This window comes from Lontra canadensis, unplaced genomic scaffold, assembly GCF_010015895.1.
Source record: "Lontra canadensis isolate GAN:19392208 unplaced genomic scaffold, GSC_riverotter_1.0 scaffold5, whole genome shotgun sequence".
In the NCBI taxonomy this organism is placed as follows: Eukaryota; Metazoa; Chordata; class Mammalia; order Carnivora; family Mustelidae; genus Lontra; species Lontra canadensis.
Genome location: NW_022630999.1, coordinates 15722301 through 15744253, shown reverse-complemented (window position 1 = coordinate 15744253; position 21953 = coordinate 15722301). Strand labels below are relative to the sequence as shown.

At 45.2% G+C, this 21953-nt stretch overlaps 1 protein-coding gene across 5 annotated transcripts in view; it reads right to left on the bottom strand.

Moving 5' to 3' along the window:
• Positions 1-18763, bottom strand: part of ARHGEF37 (Rho guanine nucleotide exchange factor 37) — a 49441-nt gene extending 30678 nt beyond the window's left edge. Inside the window, exons 1-3 of one of the 5 annotated variants that reach the window (XM_032851516.1) lie at positions 18650-18763; positions 3105-3301; positions 1826-1949 (exon numbers count right to left, since the gene is read on the bottom strand). In XM_032851516.1, the coding sequence (XP_032707407.1) occupies positions 1826-1949; positions 3105-3290 (310 nt within the window). In that variant the 5' untranslated portion in view covers positions 3291-3301; positions 18650-18763. Of the gene's footprint in view, positions 1-1825; positions 1950-3104; positions 3302-17913; positions 18058-18211; positions 18296-18649 lie in introns of those variants that run through there. The other 4 variants (XM_032851517.1, XM_032851515.1, XM_032851514.1 and 1 more) reach the window with 4 other exon arrangements.
• Positions 18764-21953: the final 3190 nt, after the last annotated feature.

The following is a 21953-nucleotide window of genomic DNA, read 5'->3' as shown; positions in this document are numbered from 1 at the left end:
TCATTTTGTGTTCATCTGTTTTTGTTTTTTTTTTTAATATTTTATTTATTTATTTATTTGACAGACAGAGATCACAAGTAGGCAGAGAGGCAGGCAGAGAGAGAGGGGGAAGCAGGCTCCCCGCTGAGCAGAGAGCCCGACGCGGGGCTCGATCCCAGGACCCTGGGATCATGACCTGAGCTGAAGGCAGAGGCTTTTACCCACTGAGCCACCCAGGCGCCCCTGTTCATCTGTTTTTTATAGGAAATGGTAACTCATTCGCATTGCTGTTTCAATAAGGAACTCTATTCTCAAGGGAATAATAAACACGTTCACAGGCTTCGCTACCATTCTCCACTACGTGGAAGCTGCTCAGTGCCACAGTTAAGAGAGCACTGGCTCCGGAGACCGACTACCAAGTTCAAATCCTGGCTCTGCCACTAGCCGCGTGACCTCGATGGGTTACTTCCCCACTCTGTGCCTCCGTGTCCTCAACTGTAAAATGGGTAGCAGCGTCTACCTTTCCAGGTTGATGTGAGGATGAAATGAGTTAATACATGACTCCGGAACAGTGCTAAGCATTTAGTAAACACTCAGAAAATGGGCTTTCTAAAAAAAAAAAATGTGTGTACTTGTTATTTTTAATCTCCATCATCATTCATGTCTCAGAAGGAGTAGATTGGTGATGTAAAGGCCAGGGAACTTGGGTGGGCCCTGTGCTGGGTGCCCTCCCTGCCCCCCTTCTCTACCTGGTACCCTTTCACCTTCCCCGCCTGACTCCACTCAAAACCCCTGACCTTGGGGTTCTGTGGTGTGAGCTCAGGACAACAGATGAGAAGAGAATGTGGGACACAGGTGTGAGTTTATCCCCACTCATCCCACCTCCTTTACGCTCTAAAGGGTCCTCCTAACCATCCCAGAGTGAGGACACTCCCACCATCTCTCACCTGGGTGACAGTGAGGTCCCCACTGGTCTCATGCTTCCATATTTGCCACTCTCTCATACCCACTGTCCGCAACAGCCAAAGAGGTCATCAAAAAGATAAATAGGACCATATCGCTTTCCTGCTCAAAACCGTTGAATAGTTTCTCATCACATTCAGAATAAAATTCAAACTCCTTACCAAGGCCTAGAAGGCCCTACATGATTCAGTCCTTCTCCACCTCTTCCATCTCATCTCCAAACATAGTCTCCTCATAAACTTCCCTGGACAATACTAGGCTTCCTTCTGTCTGTCTTTCAAACGTTCTAGGCAGGGATAACCCTGCCTCAGGGGCTTTGCACAGCCATTCTTTCTGCTCTCCCTCCAGATCCCATAGCCATCTCCTTCCTAATATTCAGATCTCAGTTCAAATGGCCGCTTCCTAGGAGGACTACTATTGTATCCAAGGGTTACTGCATTTGTTTCTTTTCTTCAAATTCTAAATTATTTTCTAAAATTCTCTTGTTTATCTGTTTATCTGCTGTCTCTCTAACTTGTCAAGCCTTAAGAATGGACACTTGGACTCACTTGTTGATGCTGTGACCCCAGCACACAGCATAGTAACTGGCAAGTGCTCTGTATATAACTAAGCTTAGTAAATAACTAACGGCTCAGCCAGGCCACTGACCAAATTAGTCCCTCCTTGTCTCTGGGCCCCAATCTTGTTTTCTGTAAAGTGATGGGATTGGGCTGGATATTATTTGAGGGTCCTACCAGCTCTGTCATGCTGTATTTCAGAGATCCCCAAAAGAAACTCCCATTGAGCTGCATTTCCCTGGAACTGGAGATAGTTCAGCAATACCCACATGCTGAGGACAATTCATGGGAATCTAGGGCTGACAACTGCCTTGTCTTTTGCTTACCAATTAAGTACACTTGTTCCTCTTCCCTGGATGTTGTCTCTTGCAGATCATGAAGAAATCTGCTGTTCACCTCAATGACATCCTCGATATTTGAGAACAGGACATCCAGATCTCCCTCAGGCAGCTAGAAGGAACAAAAAACCATAGGAGTCTCTGGGAGTTGAGCAGAGGGACGGTTTGCAGACTTTGGACATCAGTCCAGAACATTCACACCTTCAGGGTCCTATTACTCTTGGGAATATTGTCACAGTGGAATGTTTGCAAGGTTTTGAAAAACTTTATAAGTTAGGTGTTCTCATTACTCTACAGGAAGTGAGGAAGAGATGGAGGGCTCAGCATGGACTGGGGTTTTATCCCAGATCTGCTGGCAGCCATCATGTTTCTTCCCTCAGTTTCCCTATCTGTCAGATTAGGGTGGAAAGCTGGATTTCCTTCCAGTTCTGACATACTTGGCACCCACCACCATTACCTTGACATATATTCTGAACTCCAGCTACTATGAACTGGCAATTCTACTGCAGGACATCTATATATGTGCATGGGTGTATGCAGGAGATTGTGCGTGTGTGTCCTGGATGCACAATCAAGTAGGAAGAGCTAACTGCAGAAAGATTTCTAGAGTATGCTCTTATTTTTGTTGGAATAAGTAACAACCTGTAGTTGTTTGCTTAATGCCTACAGAGAAAAATCCTAATTTCTGGAAAGTAAAATATGAGAAAACTTTCACTTCCCACATTTCCCACTTGAGTATTTCATTCATTCAAGAAACACTAATTGGAAGTCTCTGATTTATGCGTCCAGAACTGGGGGTACATTGCCCTAATGGTGCTTACATGCTAAGGGATACTTTATATTTTATAAAGAGAGCTTGTATTATTTCTGAAATCAAGAGGGGAAAAAAAAAAGATGTAAAAACCCACCATCGTGATAACTTCTTCCTGTTGCCATCTCCTAAATGAGACGACTGGAATATAGGTCAGTTTAAGCAATCTGTTCTAAATTTGATAAAGGACTATTTTATGCATTAGCTCACTTAATTCTCTGGGGTGATTACTCCTCTCTCCATTTAGCAGATGCATACACTGAGGCTCTGATGTGTTAAAGGCCTGGCTGAAGGCTGCACGCCCAGTAAATGGAAGCACCCCAGCTTCCATCCAGATGACTTCCCGGCCACCACACCTTCCCCTCCCTCAGGCCTGCCCCTAGAAGAGCTGTGGGGTCTCAGAAACCAGGACCCAGGTCTGCCCCTATTAAGGGAGGCTGTGTGCAGCCCCCGTACCTGCTGCAGGCGGCTCCTGATGTCAGAGGCACAGAGCCGGAGCAGGTGCAGGTAGGAGAGCTCAGTGTCAATGAGCTCCCTGACAGCCAGCCTCTGATGCAGCGACAGTCTGTCCCCAGAGGCCCGGCCTTCTCCATCGGGACTCCCTGTCCTTGAAGACGGCTCATCAGTCCCATGTTCAGCCATGTCGGCAGGTTCTAGGAAAGGCAAACACATCCCAACTCACTTCCAGGAGCTCTACTGGAACATACTGTGTCTAATCCAAAGACAACTATTCATCAGGTGGCCTAAAAACATCTCTAGCTTGCACATCGCAGGATGAAATGTGTATTAGCATTTGTGGGCAGTATCTGAGCAATTTGAAAAGGTAGAACAAGGCTCGTAATTGCTGACATTTTCCAGGATTCAGAAATGTGTTTGCCTAGCTTTTCTTCTATTTTTTTTCCCAGCTCTTGACCCAGATTTCTTTATTTGGTTCAGCCCAGTCTCTCCCATCATCTGTCCCAGAGGTTCCCTCCTCTCTACCCCCACTACCCCACTCGGGCCCCACAGTCCATCCCATGGGCTCTTCCATAGCCTCCAGGAGCACTGTTCCAAGTCTAAAGCCCTCTCCCTCGGGCTGCCGCCCATACCCACACATCCCGGAGGTGCTTCCAGCTTACACTTCCTGAAACAAAGCTATGATCATGGCATTCTGCGCTATGGGGTTTGAGCAGCTCCCTGCTGCTCTGTGGTCCGGCTCCAAGCTCATTTTCCCCTTCACAGACCATCCTCCAACCAAAGAGAGCTTCGTGCTTTCCTCTGGGCCTGCACAGTCATTTCCTGCCTCTGTGGTTTTGCACCTGCTGGGCCCCCTCCCATGTCTCTACCCTTGGACATTCATCTTCCCTTCCCTTTCCTGAACCTCCCAGCCAGATGGACCTTCCCTCCCTGACACTCCCACAACCCCTTTATCTCTAGGCTTAAAGGTACAAATGGCAATACTGTGAACATGGCCTGAAACCCCTCCCTGCTACAAAACATCCTAGACAGGCTGGATCGGCATAAAACTCCCTCCTCATAGCCCAGCAGGGCTTGTAAGAGAGGAAAGGAAATAGCAGGACCTCTAAATAGAGAGAACTAGAAAGCAGAGCAGGAGCAGCTGAGCAGACGTGGCTGGGGCCCCAAGTAGAAATGGGCAGGGAAAAGGGCATGGCCAAGTTCAGGCAACCAGGGACTTGGGCACAGGTGTTCAAGCAGGAACAGGAGACAAGATTCTTCACAGAACTGGGACCCCCAAAGACTCCAGTGAAATGGTGGATCAAAAAGAAAAAATGTCCCCCACTCACATAGAAGATGAAGTCCTCTTGGCTTGGGTCCTACACGAGGACAAAAAGTCCCCTCTGAAAATTCATAAAAATAGGCCTGCCCTCACTGGGCTTTAGGTTCAAATTGATACTACACATGTGGCCCAAGTAACCCAAAGCTGAGAAACCGACAAAAACATTTCTGGACTAATGCTATTCTGAGTGCTCATAGAAATAAAATGTCTCCACCTGTGAACCCTGTCCTGAAGATGAGTTTGCAATCCAAAATTACAAGATCTCCACAGCAATGAGCAGAAGTAGACCCCAAGAACACCAGAGAGTCAAACTATCAGGTAAAAACTGTAAAATAAGCAAGGGGGAAAAAAAACCCATAATATAAAAAAAAAAGACCTGTGCAATTTTGATTTTTTAAAGCACCAAACAGAACTTACAGAAATTAAACATAAAGCCTTCAAAATTAAACACTGAATAGGCAGATTAAATAGACATCTAGAAAAGAGAAATACCAAAAGGGCACAGAGATCTGAAGAAATTATCCAGATTGCTAAAGAGAGAGAAAAGCATGGAAAATATGAAAGAGAGCTTAAGGAATCTGGATATTGAAATAAGAAGGTTCATGCATCAAATCTGAATTCTAGAAGGCAAGAATAAAGAGAGTAAGGAGAGGCAATATTCAAAGAGATAAGAGTAAGAATTGTCCAGAATTTAAAAATATATATATATATATATGAATTCTTAGATTCAGGAAGTACAAGTCCCTAACAGGATAAGTATTTTAAAAATCTGTATCTAGATCCATTGAGGAGAAACTGCAGAACCTTGAAAGCCTAGAGAATTTATCCTTGTATGTTCCTCTTCTCAGAAAACTATGGGAGAATAAATATCCTCCACCAAAATAAAGAAACAGGAAGGAGGAAGACACAGGTGGAGGGCGCTGGTGATCTACAGTGAGAAAGGCCAAGGAAATCCCCAGATGGGGAAGGAAAATCCTAGGACTGACCCCTGGCTACAGGCCGATGGCAAACAGTCTATGGTATTTCAGAAGGTGCTAGAGCGTCCTGAGAATAGATTCATTGAATCGATAAAGAATACGGTATATCTTTAGGGATAATCACACAGATCATACATACAAAACTAAGAGGTAAACCATCAAACAAACACAAAACAATTGTTAAAAAAGTTGTGCCAGAGCAATTACTCTTGTGGAAGGGGTAAGAGGACTGATAATAAGAGAAGATATGAGGGGGCTTCCAGGGTGGTGGTCGTTATTTGACCTGGGTGGTGGTTATATGGGGGTTTGTTTTGTGAAAATTCACTCAGCTTCACTTTTCTGTTTGTCATGTTTTATAATAAAAAATTAAAAGCAAAAAAAAAAGTTGTGCCAGGGCACCTGGGTGGCTCAGTTGGTTAAGCGACTGCTTCCAGCTCAAGTCATGATCCTCGAGTCCTGGGATCGAGTCCCACATCGGGCTCCCAGCTCTGCAGGGAGCCTTCTTCTCCCTCTGACCTTCTACTCTCCCACACTCTTTCTCACTCGCTCTCTCTCTCTCAAATAAATAAAATCTTTAAAAATAAATAAATAAAATTTAAAAAATTTAAAAAGTTGTGCAGGAAAAACAAAAGTAATTGTACATTGCTGCCTGGTTCAGTTATAAATACAATTTATACACACTATAATGCAAGTGACCTAAACAATATGATGTATAACTATACTGGGAGTATGTGGTCGTGGGAGGAGTGTCTATGTGTGGTGGAGGGGGAGTAAAAAAACAACTAAATCTTCCATGGTAGAAAGTCAAAAAACAATACATAAACCAAAAGCTCAATCGACAGTACCTGCATGCTATTTAAAGACATGGAGGGACACCCGCATGGTGCAGTTAGCTGAGCTCCTACTCTGGTTAAAACAGAATGACCTGTGTTCTCTCCAACTAAACTCTAGCCGATACAGGTATGAGCAGGTAACTGACAAAGGAAGAAGTTTAAATGGCTAACACACAAATGAGGCAAATGTGATTAAGTAAAACCACAATGGGGGCACCTGGGTGGTTCAGTGGGGTAAGTGTGGACTCTTGGTTTTGGCTCCGGTCATGACCTTAGGATCGTAGGATCAAGCCCTACGTCAGGCTCCAAGCTCAGCATGAGGTCTGCTTGAGACTCTCTCCCTCTCTCTGCCCCTGTGCTCATGCACTCTCTTTCTCCCTCAAATAAATATATCTTTAAAAACAAAAATAAGGGGCGCCTGGGTGGCTCAGTGGGTTAAGCATCTGCCTTTGGCTCAGGTCATGATCTCAGGGTCCTGGGATCGAGCCCCGCATCAGGCTCTCTGCTCAGCAGGGAGCCTGCTTCCCTCTCTCTCTCTCTGCCTGACTCTCTGCCTACTTGTGATCTCTCTCTCTCTCTGTCAAATAGATAAATAAAAATCTTAAAAAAAAATCGCAGTGAGATACATTTCATGCCCATCAGACTGGCAAAATATAAAAATGTTGGTGAGACTGTAGATGACTGGGAAGTCTCATGTACCGATATGGTAATGTAAATTGTTGCAACCACTCCAAAGAGCAATTCGGCAATAACTAGAAAAGTTAAAAATGCTTGCACTATCAGGCCAGTTCTCCTCTTAGAGATAACCTGTCTTTAAGAAACTTGTCCACTTGAGGGCGCCTGGGTGGCTCAGTGTGTTAAGCGGAAGGCTCCGCTCAGGTCGTGATTCCAGCGTCCTGGGATAAAGTCCCGCATCTGGCTCCTTGCTCAGCAGGGAGCCTGCTTCTCTTTCTTCCCTGCCTGCCACTCTGCTTACTTGTGCTCTCTTTCAATCTCTCTGTCAAATAAATAAATAAACTCATAAAAAAAGAAACTTCTCCTCCTATACACAAGGATTGGAGACAAGAATGTTCACTGCAGCACTGCTGATAATGATAGGAAATTAGAAACAACCTAGATGTCCATCAACAGGAGAATGGGTTATTAACTTGTAATATATCCATACCATGGAATTCTCAACAACAGTGAAAATGAACAACTACAAATCCATATATCATAACCAACACTGTAAATAAATATATATATTATAATATATAATATATAAATAATATATATAATATATAATATAAATCATATATATGTATTAAAAATTTTGTGAACATGATCAACAGTAAATTCAGGATGGTAGCAGCCTCTGGAAAGGGAAGCAGAGAAATGGAATTGAGGACATATCAAAAGGGACTTAATGGGATCTGAAGCTGTCTTGTTTTGAGCTACACTTCTAATTTTGAGATAGAGATTCACATGCAGTTATAGTAAATAATAAACTGGTTCCATGTACCCTTTACCCAATTTCCTCAATGGTAACATCTTGCAAAACTCTTAACACAATCTTACAGCCAGGATACTGGCACTGATAGAAGCAAGGAACAGCTCATTTCTATCACAAGGATCCCTCACTTTCCCTTTTCACTCACTTCCCTCCAGCTCCATATCCCATCCTTAACCCCTGGCCATCAGGAATCTGTTCTTCACTTCTATTATCTGGTCATTTCAAGAATGTATGTCAACGGAATCATTACAGTGTGTCACCTCTGGGGACTGACTTTATTCAATCAGCATAATGTCCTAGAGATTCCTATAAATTGCTGCATGTATCAGTAGTTCCTTCCTTTTTATTGCTGAAGTAGGAGAAGTCCTATTTGCTTAAAAATAATGAAGCACAGAGGACGAAAATGTTAAAATTAAATAAAGTGAGGTGGTAAGAACATGGTATTTCACTATTCTTTGTTCTTTTCTGGATGGGTAAAATATTTCCTAATTCTTAAAGTGGCACACATCCCGTTCAAACTTGTACTTGGTTATTTAGGGTTATTTAGAACCAGGCCTCAGCCTCCTGCCCAGACCCTATGCACTCCGAGACAGGGGAGCACTCATTCACCTGTGTCCTTCACTGTTCCTCACAATACTGATGACTCTTGCATATATAAATGTCCTTTGGGAGGGACTAGTAGCAGCAGAAGTTTCTGTCCTGGGCCATAAGCGCTGACCTGTGGATCAGATGATCTGTCAACTGAATGGGGAGAGCAAAGGGCCTAGAAAGATCCCGGAATGCATCTGTCTGATGCACAGCTCTGTTCCAGCTCTTGAACACTGCCCGTGGCCTGCTGACCTGTCCCTGGCCTGAGTCACTAACACTCACCCCCCTGTGCATAGTAGGTTCTCTAGAAAGATCCCAACAAGCTTTCAGGAGAGCTACTCAGGTTCCACTACTCAGAACTATTGCTAAACAAACAAAAAGCACATTCTACAGAGAACTGCTACATATTTAAAATAGCATTAATTTGCACTTAGGTTAACTGCAAGCTAGACCTCCAAGCCGGCCTGGCAAAACCTCCCTTTAAGAGCATTTTGTCATCTCTTAGTTTATGGTCTGTATAAGGGAAAGAAACATACTTTTATTTCTTTAAAAATATTATACATTATTTGGTAATGAAAAGGAATGAAGTCCTATGGATATGTGCTCTAACATGGATGAATCTTGAAAACATTACGCTAGGTCAAAGCAATCAGTCACAAAGGACCACATATTTTATGATTTGACTTATATGAAATATCCAGAACAGGCAAATCTATGGAAAAGTAGATCATCAGGTTCCTAGGCTAATGGGCTAGGGTATGGAGTGTGGTGGCTACTGGGCACAGGGTTTCTCTTGGGGGTGGCGAAAATGTTCTAAATTTATTGTGGTGATACTTGTACAACTCAGTGAATATACTAAAAACCACTGATTTGTACACTTTCAGTGGATGAAGTATATGAGATGAGTTATAGCTCAATAAAGCCATTAATCAGAAAAATATTATATAGTATTAACTGCTGGCAGAGGTGCGGGAGAAATTGGATCGCTCAGACATCACTGGTGGGAATGCAAAAATGGTGGCAGAAAACAGCTTGTCAGTTTCTTTAAAAAAGAAACCTACACTTACTAACAATTATAACTTCGGGCATCTATTCCAGAGAAAGAAAACTTATGTCCATACAAAAACGTGTCCACAAATGCTTACAGAAGTTTTATTTGTAATTTTCAAACCGGAAACAATCAAAATGTTTATTTATTTTTTTATTTTATTTTTTTTTAAAGATTTTATTTTATTTATTTGACAGAGAGAGATCACAAGCAGGCAGAGAGGCAGGCAGAGAGAGAGGAGGAAGCAGGCTCCCTGCTGAGCAGAGAGCCCGATGCGGGGCTCGATCCCAGGACTCTGAGATCATGACCTGAGCCGAAGGCAGCGGCTTAACCCACTGAGCCACCCAGGCGCCCCAAAATGTTGTTTTAATAGGTGAGTTTAACAGGTGAAGGCTTTAAGGAAACTTGGCTGGTTTAGTCGGTAGAGCATGTAGGTACTCTTAATCTCAGGGTCATGAGTCCGAGCCGCATGTTAGGTGTGGAGCCTACTTAAAAAATAATTAAGAAAAGGTGAATGCTCTAAAAGAAAGAAAGGGTAGATCCATTACAACTGAATACCCAGAAATAACAGGGATTGAATTATGCATAAATTGTAATAGCCTGAAGGGCGTTTGAGGGTATTACACGGCCTGAAAAAAAAAAAAAAAAACTAATCTTAAAAGGTCATGTATGATTCCATTTATGTCAAGTACAAAATTATAGAGACAGAGAACAGATTAGTGGTCACCTGGCTAGGGAAGAGGGTGAAGGACAGGTGGGTGTGACCCTAAAGAAAGAACACCAGGGAGAGCTTTGCGGTCATGGAATAATTCTGTGTCTTTTTTTTTTTTTTTTTTAGATTTTATCTATTTATTTGAGAGAGAGAGCAGAGGGCTAAACTGATTTTAGTTCTAAATTGCCTATCATGGGGACTCCTGGGGGACTCGGTTAGGTGTCTGCCTTCGGCTCAGGTCATGACCCCAGTGTCTTGGGATCAAGCCCTGCATTGGGCTCCTTGCTCAGCGGGGAGCCTACTTCTGCCTCTGTCTGCTGCTTCCCCTGCTTGTGCTTACTCTCTGACAGATAAATAAATAAAATCTTTAAAAAAAAATTGCCGGGACGCCTGGGTGGCTCAGTTGGTTAAGTGGCTGCCTTCGGCTCAGGTCATGATCCCAGAGTCCTGGGATCGAGTCCCACATCGGGCTCCTTGCTCAGCAGGGAGCCTGCTTCTTGCTCTGCCTCTGCCTGCCACTCTATCTGCCTGTGCTCACTCTCACGCTCTCTCTCTCTCTCTGACAAAAAAATAAATAAAATCTTTAAAAAAAAAAAATTGCCTATCATGGAAAATGAAAGAGATCCCAGGACTGAGCATGACTGGACTACAAGGAAAGCCACGTTTCCCAAGCTTGTTCTCTGAGATAAGCCTCCTTATCGACCCAGACCAGGAAATAGAACAGGGACAGCCAGCCTGCTCTCCCAGGCTTTTGGGCGGTACTTGTCCATACAGAGCTGCAAAGATAGTGGGTAATTTAAGCTATGTAATTTTTATTTATTTATTTATTTTTTTAAAAGATTTTATTTATTTATTTGACAGAGAGATCACAAGTAGGCAGAGAGGTAGGCAGAGAGAGAGGAGGAAGCAGGCTCCCTGCTGAGCAGAGAGCCTGATGCGGGGCTCGATCCCAGGACTCCGAGATCATGACCTGAGCCGAAGGCAGCGGCCCAACCCACTGAGCCACCCAGGCGCCCCAAGCTATGTAATTTTTTGTTTTTAACTTTTTATTTTGAAATACTTACAGACAGGTATAAGACTTACACACTCATTCAACAGGAAGTAGCAAGGATAGTACCAGATTTTCTGTGCACCTTTCACTAGGGTCCCCTGATAACCAACCTATTATTTAAATATAGCTCAATATCAAAACCAGGAAATTGGCATCAGTCTACTATTCGTGAATGATTGTTTTTATGTCATTTTATCACATGTCAGATTTGTGTAACCACCAACTCAGTTAAGACGTAGGACTATGGGTACTGGATGATTTTCGCTCAGGTCATGATCTCAGGGCTGTGGGATCAAGCCCCTTGTCAGGCTCCATGCTCAGTAGGTAGTCTGCTTGGGGTTCTCTTCCTTCCCTCTCCCTCTGCCCCCCACCTCATATAAAAGTAAACAAATCTTTAAAAAGAAGAGAAAGAGAGAGAGAAAGAAAAGAAAAACAAAGGGAGGAAATGCCTATAGAAAGAAGAGTGTCCTGCCTGACATTCCTGGTTTATACAGACATACTGAATAGTCAAGGAGAGACGTCCTGTATGAAGAGCTCCCAAAACTCTAACAACCCATAAGGATCAGAGATTGACAAAATTATGAGAATAACTTCCAAAGTTCTGCCCCTATTATGATTGCCGTGTATATTTTAAGATTGATGTTCAGAAAAAGTAAGATACCGGCACACTATTTGATGGCTCTGCTCCCCTCTTCTTAGTTCTTAAGAGGGACTTCAAGAGGCACTGTAAAGGCTTGGAGTCCACCCTCTAAGCCAGAAAATCCAATTTTAAATTCTGATTCAGCAATCAGTCAGCTGGCTTTCCTGGGATAATTATTAACCTCCTTTACAGGGTGATTATAAAATTTCATAAGATAATCCATGTAGGGCCGCCTGGGTGGCTCAGTGGGTTAAAGCCTCTGCCTTTGACTCAGGTCATGATCCCAGAGTCCTGGGATCGAGCCCCACATCGGGCTCTCTGCTCAGCAGGGAGCCTGCTTCCTCCTCTCTCTCTGCCTGCCTCTCTGCCTACTTGTGATCTGTCTGTCAAATAAATAAATCCTTTAAAAAAAAAAGATAATCCATGTAAAGTGTCTAACAGAGTACATGGTACAAGGTAAGCTTGCAAAAATTTTAACAGTTGCTTCGTTACTATTGTTGTTTCACTGTAAAGGATAGCACTACCATGGATCCAATGGGTCAAGACATTATCTAAGGACAGTTGGCTCATCATATTCAAGCCGAAGGTGAGAACAGCTGATCGTGATGACAATAATAATAGGAATGACACACCAGAGCCTGACTCAAAATGCAGCAAACACCAAGAAATGGAGCTAAGGATTGAGGGACCAGGAAACTGAGCCCTGAGGCCATTACTCAGTCCAGCCATGATGGAGACTGACTGCCTTTAGGTGTTTTGTTTGTTTGTTTGTTTGTTTAATTAGATTTGGGGGAGAGGGAGAGAGAGACTCTTGAGCTAATTCTAACACGGGGCTCAATCTCACGACCCTGAGACCATGACCTGAGCCAAAATCAAGAGTTGGATGCTTAACCTACTGAGCCACCCAGGCATCCCTGCCTTTGGATTTTCTTAGGAGCTAATATATTTTCTTTCCCCACCCTCTTTAGCCTTAGCCATTTGGGGATTCTGCCACTTGAGTAAAAAAGAGATGGTCCCTCAGCCTTTATAAAGGGAAACAGAGATCACCTGGAGCCAGGATAGATTAAAAAAAAAACAAAACAAAACAGAATAACAGGTAATTGCAGACTATCCTCATTCTCTTACTGAAAGGCAACTAGGCCAGTGGATCAAAGGAATGCTGTATGCTAGTGTAACCAGCCCGGCAAGGTCCTGATGTCTTTCTAAGCGGTCTCTCTAAGGAGCAAGACATGGGTGATGGAGGCTGAGAGCTGGGGGCTGGGGGTGGAGAGGACCATAGTAGAGTAACATGAACTAAAAACTGATACAACTAGGGACTGATAAAACAGACTCATCAGTTAAGAGTCTGCGTTTGGCTTGGGTCATGATCCCAGTGTCCTGGGATGGAGCCCTGCATTGGGCTCCCTGCTCAGCTGGGAGTCTGCTTCTCCCTCCTCCTGCTCTTGAAACCCCCCTTTAAAAAAACAAAACAAAACCTGAAAAAACTACATAATTCAAAGAACATTGGTCAGTTTCAACCTCTGTGATCTGCCCAGTTTAAGGATATCCACCAGTTCCTTTAATGCTTTCCATCTCTAAGACCACCTGAGTCTAAACCTCTACCATCTTTCTCCTGGACAAGTATAATGGCATCTTGATTAGATTCACAGCACCAGAGGGGAGTGAGGCACAGGTCATGGTCCCAGCATCCTGGGATCAAGACATACCTCAGGCTCCCTACTCAGCGAAGCCTGCTTCTCCCTCTCCTACTCCCCCTGCTTGCGTTCCCTCTCTCGCTGTGTCTCTCCCTGTCAAATAAATAAAAATCTTAAAAAAAAAGAAAGAAAGAAAGAAACTGACTGCTTTACTTCTTGCTTGAAACCCAAAGAAGTTTTCTCTGATTCCCATCCCCCTTCCAAAGAAGCACTCCTTTCCCCCAATAACTATTTTTCTTATCCTATTTGTTTTACTGGTTCATTCAATAAAGGGTAAACTCCACAAGGAAAGGGATCATGTCTATTTTTTTTTTAAAGATTTTATTTATTTGTCAGAGAGAGAGAGCACAAGCACAAGCAGGGGGAGCAGCAGGCAGAGGCAGAAGCAGGCTCCCCACTGAGCAGGGAGCCCAATGCAGGTCTCAATCCCAGGACCCTGGGATCACAACCTGAGCCAATGGCAGACGCTTAACCCACTGAGCCACCAGACATCCCTATAGATCATGTCTATTTTATTCACCAACACATTACCCAGTGTCTACTCTAGATCAGGCACATGGTAGGTACTCGATTAACTGAATGGATGAATGAAATGGAGAAACACTGGCAGATCAAATTGCCAATGACACTGTAACAAGTGGAGGTTGACTAATATAATCATACAAAATTCTTGAGAGCCACCAAAATGTTTAAGATCGGGGGGGGGGCAGCAACTCCCCGTGGGTTTTATATAAGTGGAATTGTAGCATCTGTACTCTTGGTCTGGCTTCTTTTTCTTTTCAGCAAGATTATTTTGAGATCTATCTGTGTGTCAGTAGTTCATTACTTTTTTTTTTTTAAAGATTTTATTTATTTATTTGACAGACAGAGATCACAAGTAGTCAGAGAGGCAGGCAGAGAGAGAGGGGGAAGCAGGCTCTCTGCTGAGCAGAGAGCCCGTTGCAGAGCTCGATCCCAGAACCCTGGGATCATGACCTGAGCTGAAGGCAGAGGCTTTAACCCACTGAGCCACCCAGGAGCCCTAGTTCATTACTTTTTAGTGCTGAGCATATTTAACTGTAGGGACATAAACTGTTTGTTTACCCATGCACTGGACAAACAATTGGCTGTTCTCTGTTTCTCTCGTTCAATAACGCCGGACCTAGGGATGTGTCTGGATCACAAGATAGATGTCAAACTTTAAAAGAGTGGTTGTACCATTTTACATTTGCACCAATAGTGCATACAAGTTCTAGTTCCTCCACATCCTTATCAAGCTTGCTACAGTCAGTCTTTTTAATTTTAGCCACCTTCATAGGTAGGAAGTGACATCTCGATGTGGTTTTGATGTGCATTTCCCGAATGATGAATTATCTTGAGCATTTTCTCAAACGCTTACTTGCTACTCACGTTTTCCCTGGATATCATGGTTTTGTTCAATTTACAAAAGAGGCTCTCGCTCATTACATAATTTAGACAAACAATATAGAATTTATAAGGAGTATATAATCCCCCACTACCAATCCACACCCCCAACACCCAAACAGATAACCAAAGGTGCATAAGAATCACCAGGAGCCCTTGTCAGATGTGTAAATTCTTGTCCGCACGCTTGAAGATTCTGATTCAGGTGGTCAGGGATGGGGCATTTCCACAAGCCCCTAGGTGATTTCTTTTTAAGATTTTTATTTATTTATTTGAGAGAGAGAGAGAGAGAGAGAGAGCAAGAGAGCGAGAGAGTGCACACACACAAGCAGGGGGATCAGCAGAGGCAAAGGAAGAAGCAGACTCCTCACTGAGCAGGGAGCCTGATGCGGAATTTGATCCCAGGACCCTGGGATCATGACCTGAGACGAAGGCAGAGGCTTAACCGACGGAGCCGCCCAGGCGCCCTAGTCCCTAGGTGACTCTGATGCAAGTAGTTTGTAGATCACTTCTTGGGAAAATTCTGCTTTTAATCTCAACCTACTACAGAAATGTTGAAAGAATGAAGGCTGCGAGTCTGGAGGTAGAAACATGAAAGAGGTCCACGGGCTGAGGTCAAATAAGGAAGAGCCTTGGCCTAGAAGAGTATGTTTGCTCTATGCCATCCTATGAGCACCAAATGGTTAGAATCTAAAGGTCAAATTAGGGAAAACTTTCTAGGAGTACCTGGCTGGCTCAGTTGGTAGAGCATGCAACTCTTAATCTTGGGGTCCTGAGTTCAAGCCCCACGATGGATGTAGAGCTTACTTTAAAAAAACAAAACAGGGACACCTGGGTGGCTCAGTCGGTTAAGTGACTGACTCTTGATCTTAGCTCAGATCTGATCTCAGGGTCGTGAGTTCAAGCCCATGTTGGGCTCTCCATTGGTGTGGAGCCTTTAAAAAAACAAACAAAAAAACAACTTTCCAACAGAGCTACTGTGAAACAAAATCAGGCCACAGAGCCAGGAAGGGAAGGAACTTGCCAAAGTCACTGAACTTGCAGAAAAAGGACTTCTCTGGGTTGAGAAATGACTGGCTCAAGGGGAGGCAGACAGGGGGCAAGAGAAGAGACATCACACACATTCTCTGTTTCTGAGAAAGAACTCTCCTTTATAAACACCTGGAGAGGCATGTAACCCACCAGACAGGTAATTTGTGTCTCAACCCAAATTAAATAGCAGCTATTTGCCCTAAGCCATATTTCCCTGACTCTATTTGCGAGGCCTAAAATGGCAGAGAAAGAAAACAACACTGTATTTTTTTTTGTAAGAGCAGTTCTTTTTATAGGCAAGTAGGCCTGCCCAGGCCCTGTCCTCACAATTTTGGATCTGCAGATTTTAAAACTCTTAAGCCTGGGGCGCCTGGATGGCTCAATCAATTAAGCATCTGCCTTGGGTTTGGGTGGTGGTCCCGGGGTCCTGGGACCAGCTGGGTGGGGGATCTGCTTCTCCTTCTCCCTCTGCCCCTCTCCCCTTGTGCGTGCATGCATGCTCTCTCTCTCCATAAATCAAATAAATCAAAATAATAATAATAAAAACTCCTTAGCCTGTCAGTAAACAAGCTATAGGCTTTGGACAATGGAGCTCAACAAACACTATTTTGCTTCAGTTAGAACACTCAAACACCCCCCCCCCATCGGTTAAATAAAAAGCCATTTATTTGATCTAGAACACAGTCAACCAAGGCTCTGTTTACCACAACAAGCTGCTGATCCAAGAGGGATGAGAGCCAGCTGCAGCAACTCCTGTGCCCCGGCCAGAACTCAACCGAGCCCACATCACCTGGCAAGACTGGGTGTCGCCCAGGTCCCCACATCACCCTCCTCTTTCCTCTCATTTAGAAACAAGCTATGCAGGTGCTGGTTCCACTCAAAAGAGGCAAGCAAGGCCAGTAAACAGTCCTTGTTAGAATGCCTGGTGGCTTCTCCTCTCAGCCTTTCACCTTAGGCCAAATATTGACGTGGTGCATTGCTGTACTTTTGTTTAGATGATCATCGCCAAGATCTGCGCTGTCGCTTTGAGTCATTATAGGGTTCTCTTTATAGTTTCAGGTTTACAATGTTTTTAATTTTGTGTTTATTTCAGAGACAGCCCAATGTCTTCCATGTCATCATCTTTCCTAACCGGCACAGCTGCGAGCCACTGGGCTCTGTGCACCTGCACCACTCACTGAGCACTCCCTACGTGCCAGACACTGGGATCAGCATTCATTCTTAAGTCGGACAATAACTTGAAGGAGGAGGCAGACAATCTCATCTCTATTTTACAGATAAAGCCGGGCTTGGGACTGAAACTAATACTGCACTAGATAAGTGAACTAACTCAAATTTAAATAAAATCTGTAAAGAAGAAAAAACAAGAGAGCAAAACACTGGGCCTTGGAGAGGTTAAACGGTGTGTCCAAGATCACCCAGCTAGCAGGGTCAGAACACTGGATTGACAGCCGGTACTCGCTTTTTTCCCTAGTTGCATCCCTTTAAAAAGAGCAAAAAATTGCTCTTGATAGCACAGCCTGAGTGCCAGCCTTCCAGTCACTCCTTACAGCAGAATGCTTCGTGTCAAATCTGAAACGGTGTGCAAGGTCATGTGTGAACCCCTCTGTAGGAAGGGATCCAGGTGTCTAAGGGGTCCAGAATCCCAAGAAGGTGAAGCCCCCGGGCAGGCTGCTGTTTCTCTATTCCCCTGCAAGTTCTGGTCGCTCACTGTGCCCAGAACACTGAACTCCCGGGGGAGCCCGACACTCAGGCTTCTGTTCTCAGCTCTGGCACTTTTCTGCGGGTCCTTGGCCAAGGCAGCACAACACAGGGACTTCGAATTTCCTTTCTCTTCCCCCCACCCCCGCCTGTAGTAATAATTATACTTTCTTTGGCAAGGATCCTTTAACACTGTATTTTTCTGTTGTTTCAACCTATCGATTCTTATTAAAAGTCACCCCAAATCCTACACTGAAGCGGGCAGGGATAAACAAACCGACGCAAGAAATTAATAGTTTTTTCCAGACCACCTTACCCCTCTAGGCCTTATCTGCCCACCTGTAAAAGGTCACGTGGATCAGGTTGCTTCCATTTCCTTGCGGCCCCAGGACACAAAGCTCCACCGCGCCACCTGGACCCGGGCGTCGCGGCTCCCGGCGCCCCACACCTCCCAGCTCGGCGGGCAGCGGCGGCGGCGGCTTTACCGCGTCCCCTCGGCGTCCGGCCCGTCCACCCCGCCCCTCTCGCAGGGCGCACTCCCCGCGCGGAGCTCGGGCGCACCCGAGCAGCCGCCGAGGAGGGTGGGACGCCCCGCTCCCCGACACGCGCCGCACCTGGGCCTGGGCGCCGCGGGTCCCACGGAGGGCGCGGCTCTGCCCACGCTGCGTGCGTGCGCGCGGCGGAGGGCCGGCCCCCTCGCGCGCCTTTGTCAATTGTCTGCGGCCAGGTTGTTTTCCACTAGCTGCGCCCGGGACCCGGCCCGGCTTGGGGTGGCCCTGGCCCGCCGCCAGCGCCGAGAGTTGCCGCGGCTCTCAGCGCCGCGCCGCCGGGGAGGGCGGGTGCACCCACCCGTGCCTTTCCGCTCAGCCGCCTGCTCGCCCAGTCTCGACGCCCCCAAAACACGGGCCAGTGCTTAGGCCACCCGGTGGGAATGTTGACCCTTGGATCACTGACAATCTGTGTATCCGTGGCTCTGCCCAAAGCACCAGATGTTAGGGCTAGACTTCGATTTCATTCCCAGGGTTCGCTGCCCAGGACCTCTGGGTTCTTACCCAGCTCTCCCACGAGCTCAATCTCAGACAAATCTGCCAGTCTCCCTCACCCCAGTCTCCTTTCCTGTGATAGAAAGCTGTACGTCCACTCTCTCCCTGCTGTGAAATAGGACACTGTTCTAGGCCCTAAGTAGGTCCCCGCCCCCTTGGGGGGCGGGGCGGTGGTGGGTGAGGTTGGTCAGACACTTAGAACACATTGAAGAGTGAAAATCGCTATGAAAAAGTGTCGTAGGGACGCCTGGGTGGCTCAGTTGGTTAAGCAGCTGCCTTCGGCTCAGGTCATGATCCCGGCGTCCTGGGATCGAGTCCCACATCGGGCTCCTTGCTCTGCGGGGAGCCTGCTTCTCCCTCTGCCTCTGCCTGCCATTCTGTCTGCCCGTGCTCGCTCTCTCTCTCTCTCTCTCTCATAAGTAAAAAAAATCTTTAAAAAAAAAAAAAAAGAAAAAAAAAAAAAGAAAAAGTGTCGTATAAGGGAAGGCAAACCTTTTTTGTGGGATCGGCAATCAACTAGATTAACTTTCCCAAATCTCAGTTCTAATTCTTATTCTCATTATTAGGGCTTATTATTTATTATTATTAGTGGTAACAATAGTAATTTGGCTTCCTAAATGCCAGGCACTATAGTAAACATTTTACTTGTGTTTCCTCATTTACCTCATTCACAACTTCTCTATAAAACAGGCATGCTTCTTAGCATTACTGTTACTACTATCTTCATTTTAGAGAAACTGAGGCCAGAAAAATGAAAGCAATTTACCTACTGTTACACAGCTACTAAGGGACAGGACCAGTATTCAAATTCAAACTGTTGGAGGCCTACTGTTGCTTAACCACTAGTCTACACCCACAAAAACATGAAGACCAGGGGTGCCTGGGTGGTTCAGTGTGTTAAGCGTCTGCCTTTGGGTCAAATCATGATCCCAGACTCCTGGGATCAAGCCTCCCCTCCAGCTCCCTGCTCAGAGTGGGGGAGTCTGCTTCTCCCTCTGGCCCTCCCTACCATTTGTGATCTCTCATGTGTGTGCTCTCTCTCTCTCTAATTAATAAGTAAATAAAATCTTTTTTTAAAAAACCCCCAAAACAAAAAACATGAAGACCAAAATGGGGCTATGTCTCGAATGTGATGGATGAGACTAGAAGGGGAGAGGGGTGGTTTAGTCTGTAGACAAGAAAAGCAAAGGAAGTTGAGAGCTTTCTTTAAAGATTTTTTTTTTTATTATTTATTTGACAGAGAGATCTCAAGTAGGCAGAGAGGCAGGCAGAGAGAGAGGAGGAAGCAGGCTCCCCGCTGAGCAGAGAGCCCGATGCGGGCCTCGATCCCAGGACCCTGGGACCATGACCTGAGCTGAAGGCAGAGGCTTTAACCCACTGAGCCACCCAGGCACCCAGTTGAGAGCTTTCTGATCCATGATCAGACTTCATGTGTGTGACCTGAGAAGTCACTAGCATGGGGAAATCCATAAGCACACATTGGAACATGTAAGGAAGAACTTCTCTAACAGAATGTTTCAAAAGTGGCATCAGTGAGTGAGTGAGAGAGTGAGCATCTTACCACTAAAGGTCAACATTCAAATTATAACACTGCAGGATGCTTGGCTGGCTCAGATGGAAGAGCATGTGACTCTTGATCTCAGGGTTTGAGCCCCACGCTGGGTGTTGAGATGACCCCCCCCAAAAAAAGATAAATAAACTTTAAAACAACAACAGCAAAACCCAAAATATAACATTGCATGGCAACTATACATCAATAATAATTTTAAAAAAATTTTTAAGTCAGCATTCAAGGGTTGCATGCCCAGTCAGTTAAGCAACTGCCTTCAGCTCAGGTCATGATCTCAGGGTTCTGGGAGGGAGTCCCGTCAGGCTCCTTGCTCAGTGGGGATCCTTCTTACCCCTGTGCCTGCTGCCCCCACTGCTTGTACTCCCTCTGTCTCCCTCTGACAAATAAATAAATAAATAAATAATCTTAAAAAAATTTTTTTTTTAGAAGTCAGCATTCAAGCAGAGAGGCTTATCAGAAATGCTTCAAAGAGAGGCGCCTGGGTAGCTCAGTGGGTTAAGCATCTGCCTTCAGCTCAGATCATGATCTCAGGGTCCCGCGTTCGGCTCCCTGCTCAGCGGAGTGTCTGCTTCTCCTCCTGCCAACCTCTACTCATGCTCACACTCATGCTCTCTCTCTCAAATTAAAAAAAAAAAAAAAGGGGGGGGGCGCCTGGGTAGCTCTGTGGGTTAAGCCTCTGCCTTTGGCTCAGGTCATCATCCCAGGGTTCTGGGCTCTCTGCTCAGCAGGGAGCCTGCTTCCTCCTCTCTTTCTGCCTGTCTCTCTGCCTACTTGTGATCTGTCAAATAAATACATTAAAAAAAAAAATGTTTCAAAGAAAAGTCCCATAAAAGTTAGAGTGGTTTAAAGATCTCTAGGTTTCGGGGCTCCTGGGTGGCTCAGTGGTTAAAGCCTCTGCCTTCGGCTCGGGTCATGATCTCAGGGTCCTGGGATGGAGCCCCATATCGGGCTCTCTGCTCGGCGGGGAGCCTGTTCCTCCCCCCCCCCTCCGCCGCCTGCCTCTCTGCCTACTTGTGATCTCTGTCTGTAAATAAATAAATAAAATCTTAAAAAAAAAAAAAAGATCTCTAGGTTTCTTTCCCATTCTGTAGGAATTCTAAAGAGAAATGGAATCCTTGAGTGGCTAAGTGACCTATCCAAAGCCCCTAGGGGATGAAGACCTGATCCCAAGGCCAGCCTAACTTCTAAATCGACTTCCTTTTTGTGGGAAGGGTCTTGAGTGCTCAGCGTCAGCGCCTCAGTTCTGCTCCTGTAAAGTGTTTGTGGGGGGTGGGGGGTGACCAGCATTTTCTCCGGAGTATGGAGTCATCTGCTCTGCTCGTTTCACTTTACATGACTGATGTGTGCCCTTCTTCCTTGCTTGTGTTGAGTATTTTGTGATTTCAGACCCACGTGCCAACAATCCCTGGGCAATTGTTGTATTACTGGGGTCCCAGAGGTAGCAGGGTTCCATAGCCCCAAGAAGTATTTAGTTGTTAACTTAAGGAAAAGGAGACAAGCTGGCTAGTATTTTCATTTGAAACAGATGTTTCTTAGATTCTGTTTGAGGGCTCTGGGTTATCTTGAATTAAATTCCTAAAGTACTCACTCTAGTGCCTCACCTCTTATCCTAGTCGTAAATACTTTGATGGGGAGCAATTTAATGGCCAACTTCAGAAAAGTCATTCTTTTCTCAATGCTCTGGAGAGCTACTTGTTTGTTTTCAACTGGAAACCATTGTGTAACAAAGCAAACCAATTATTT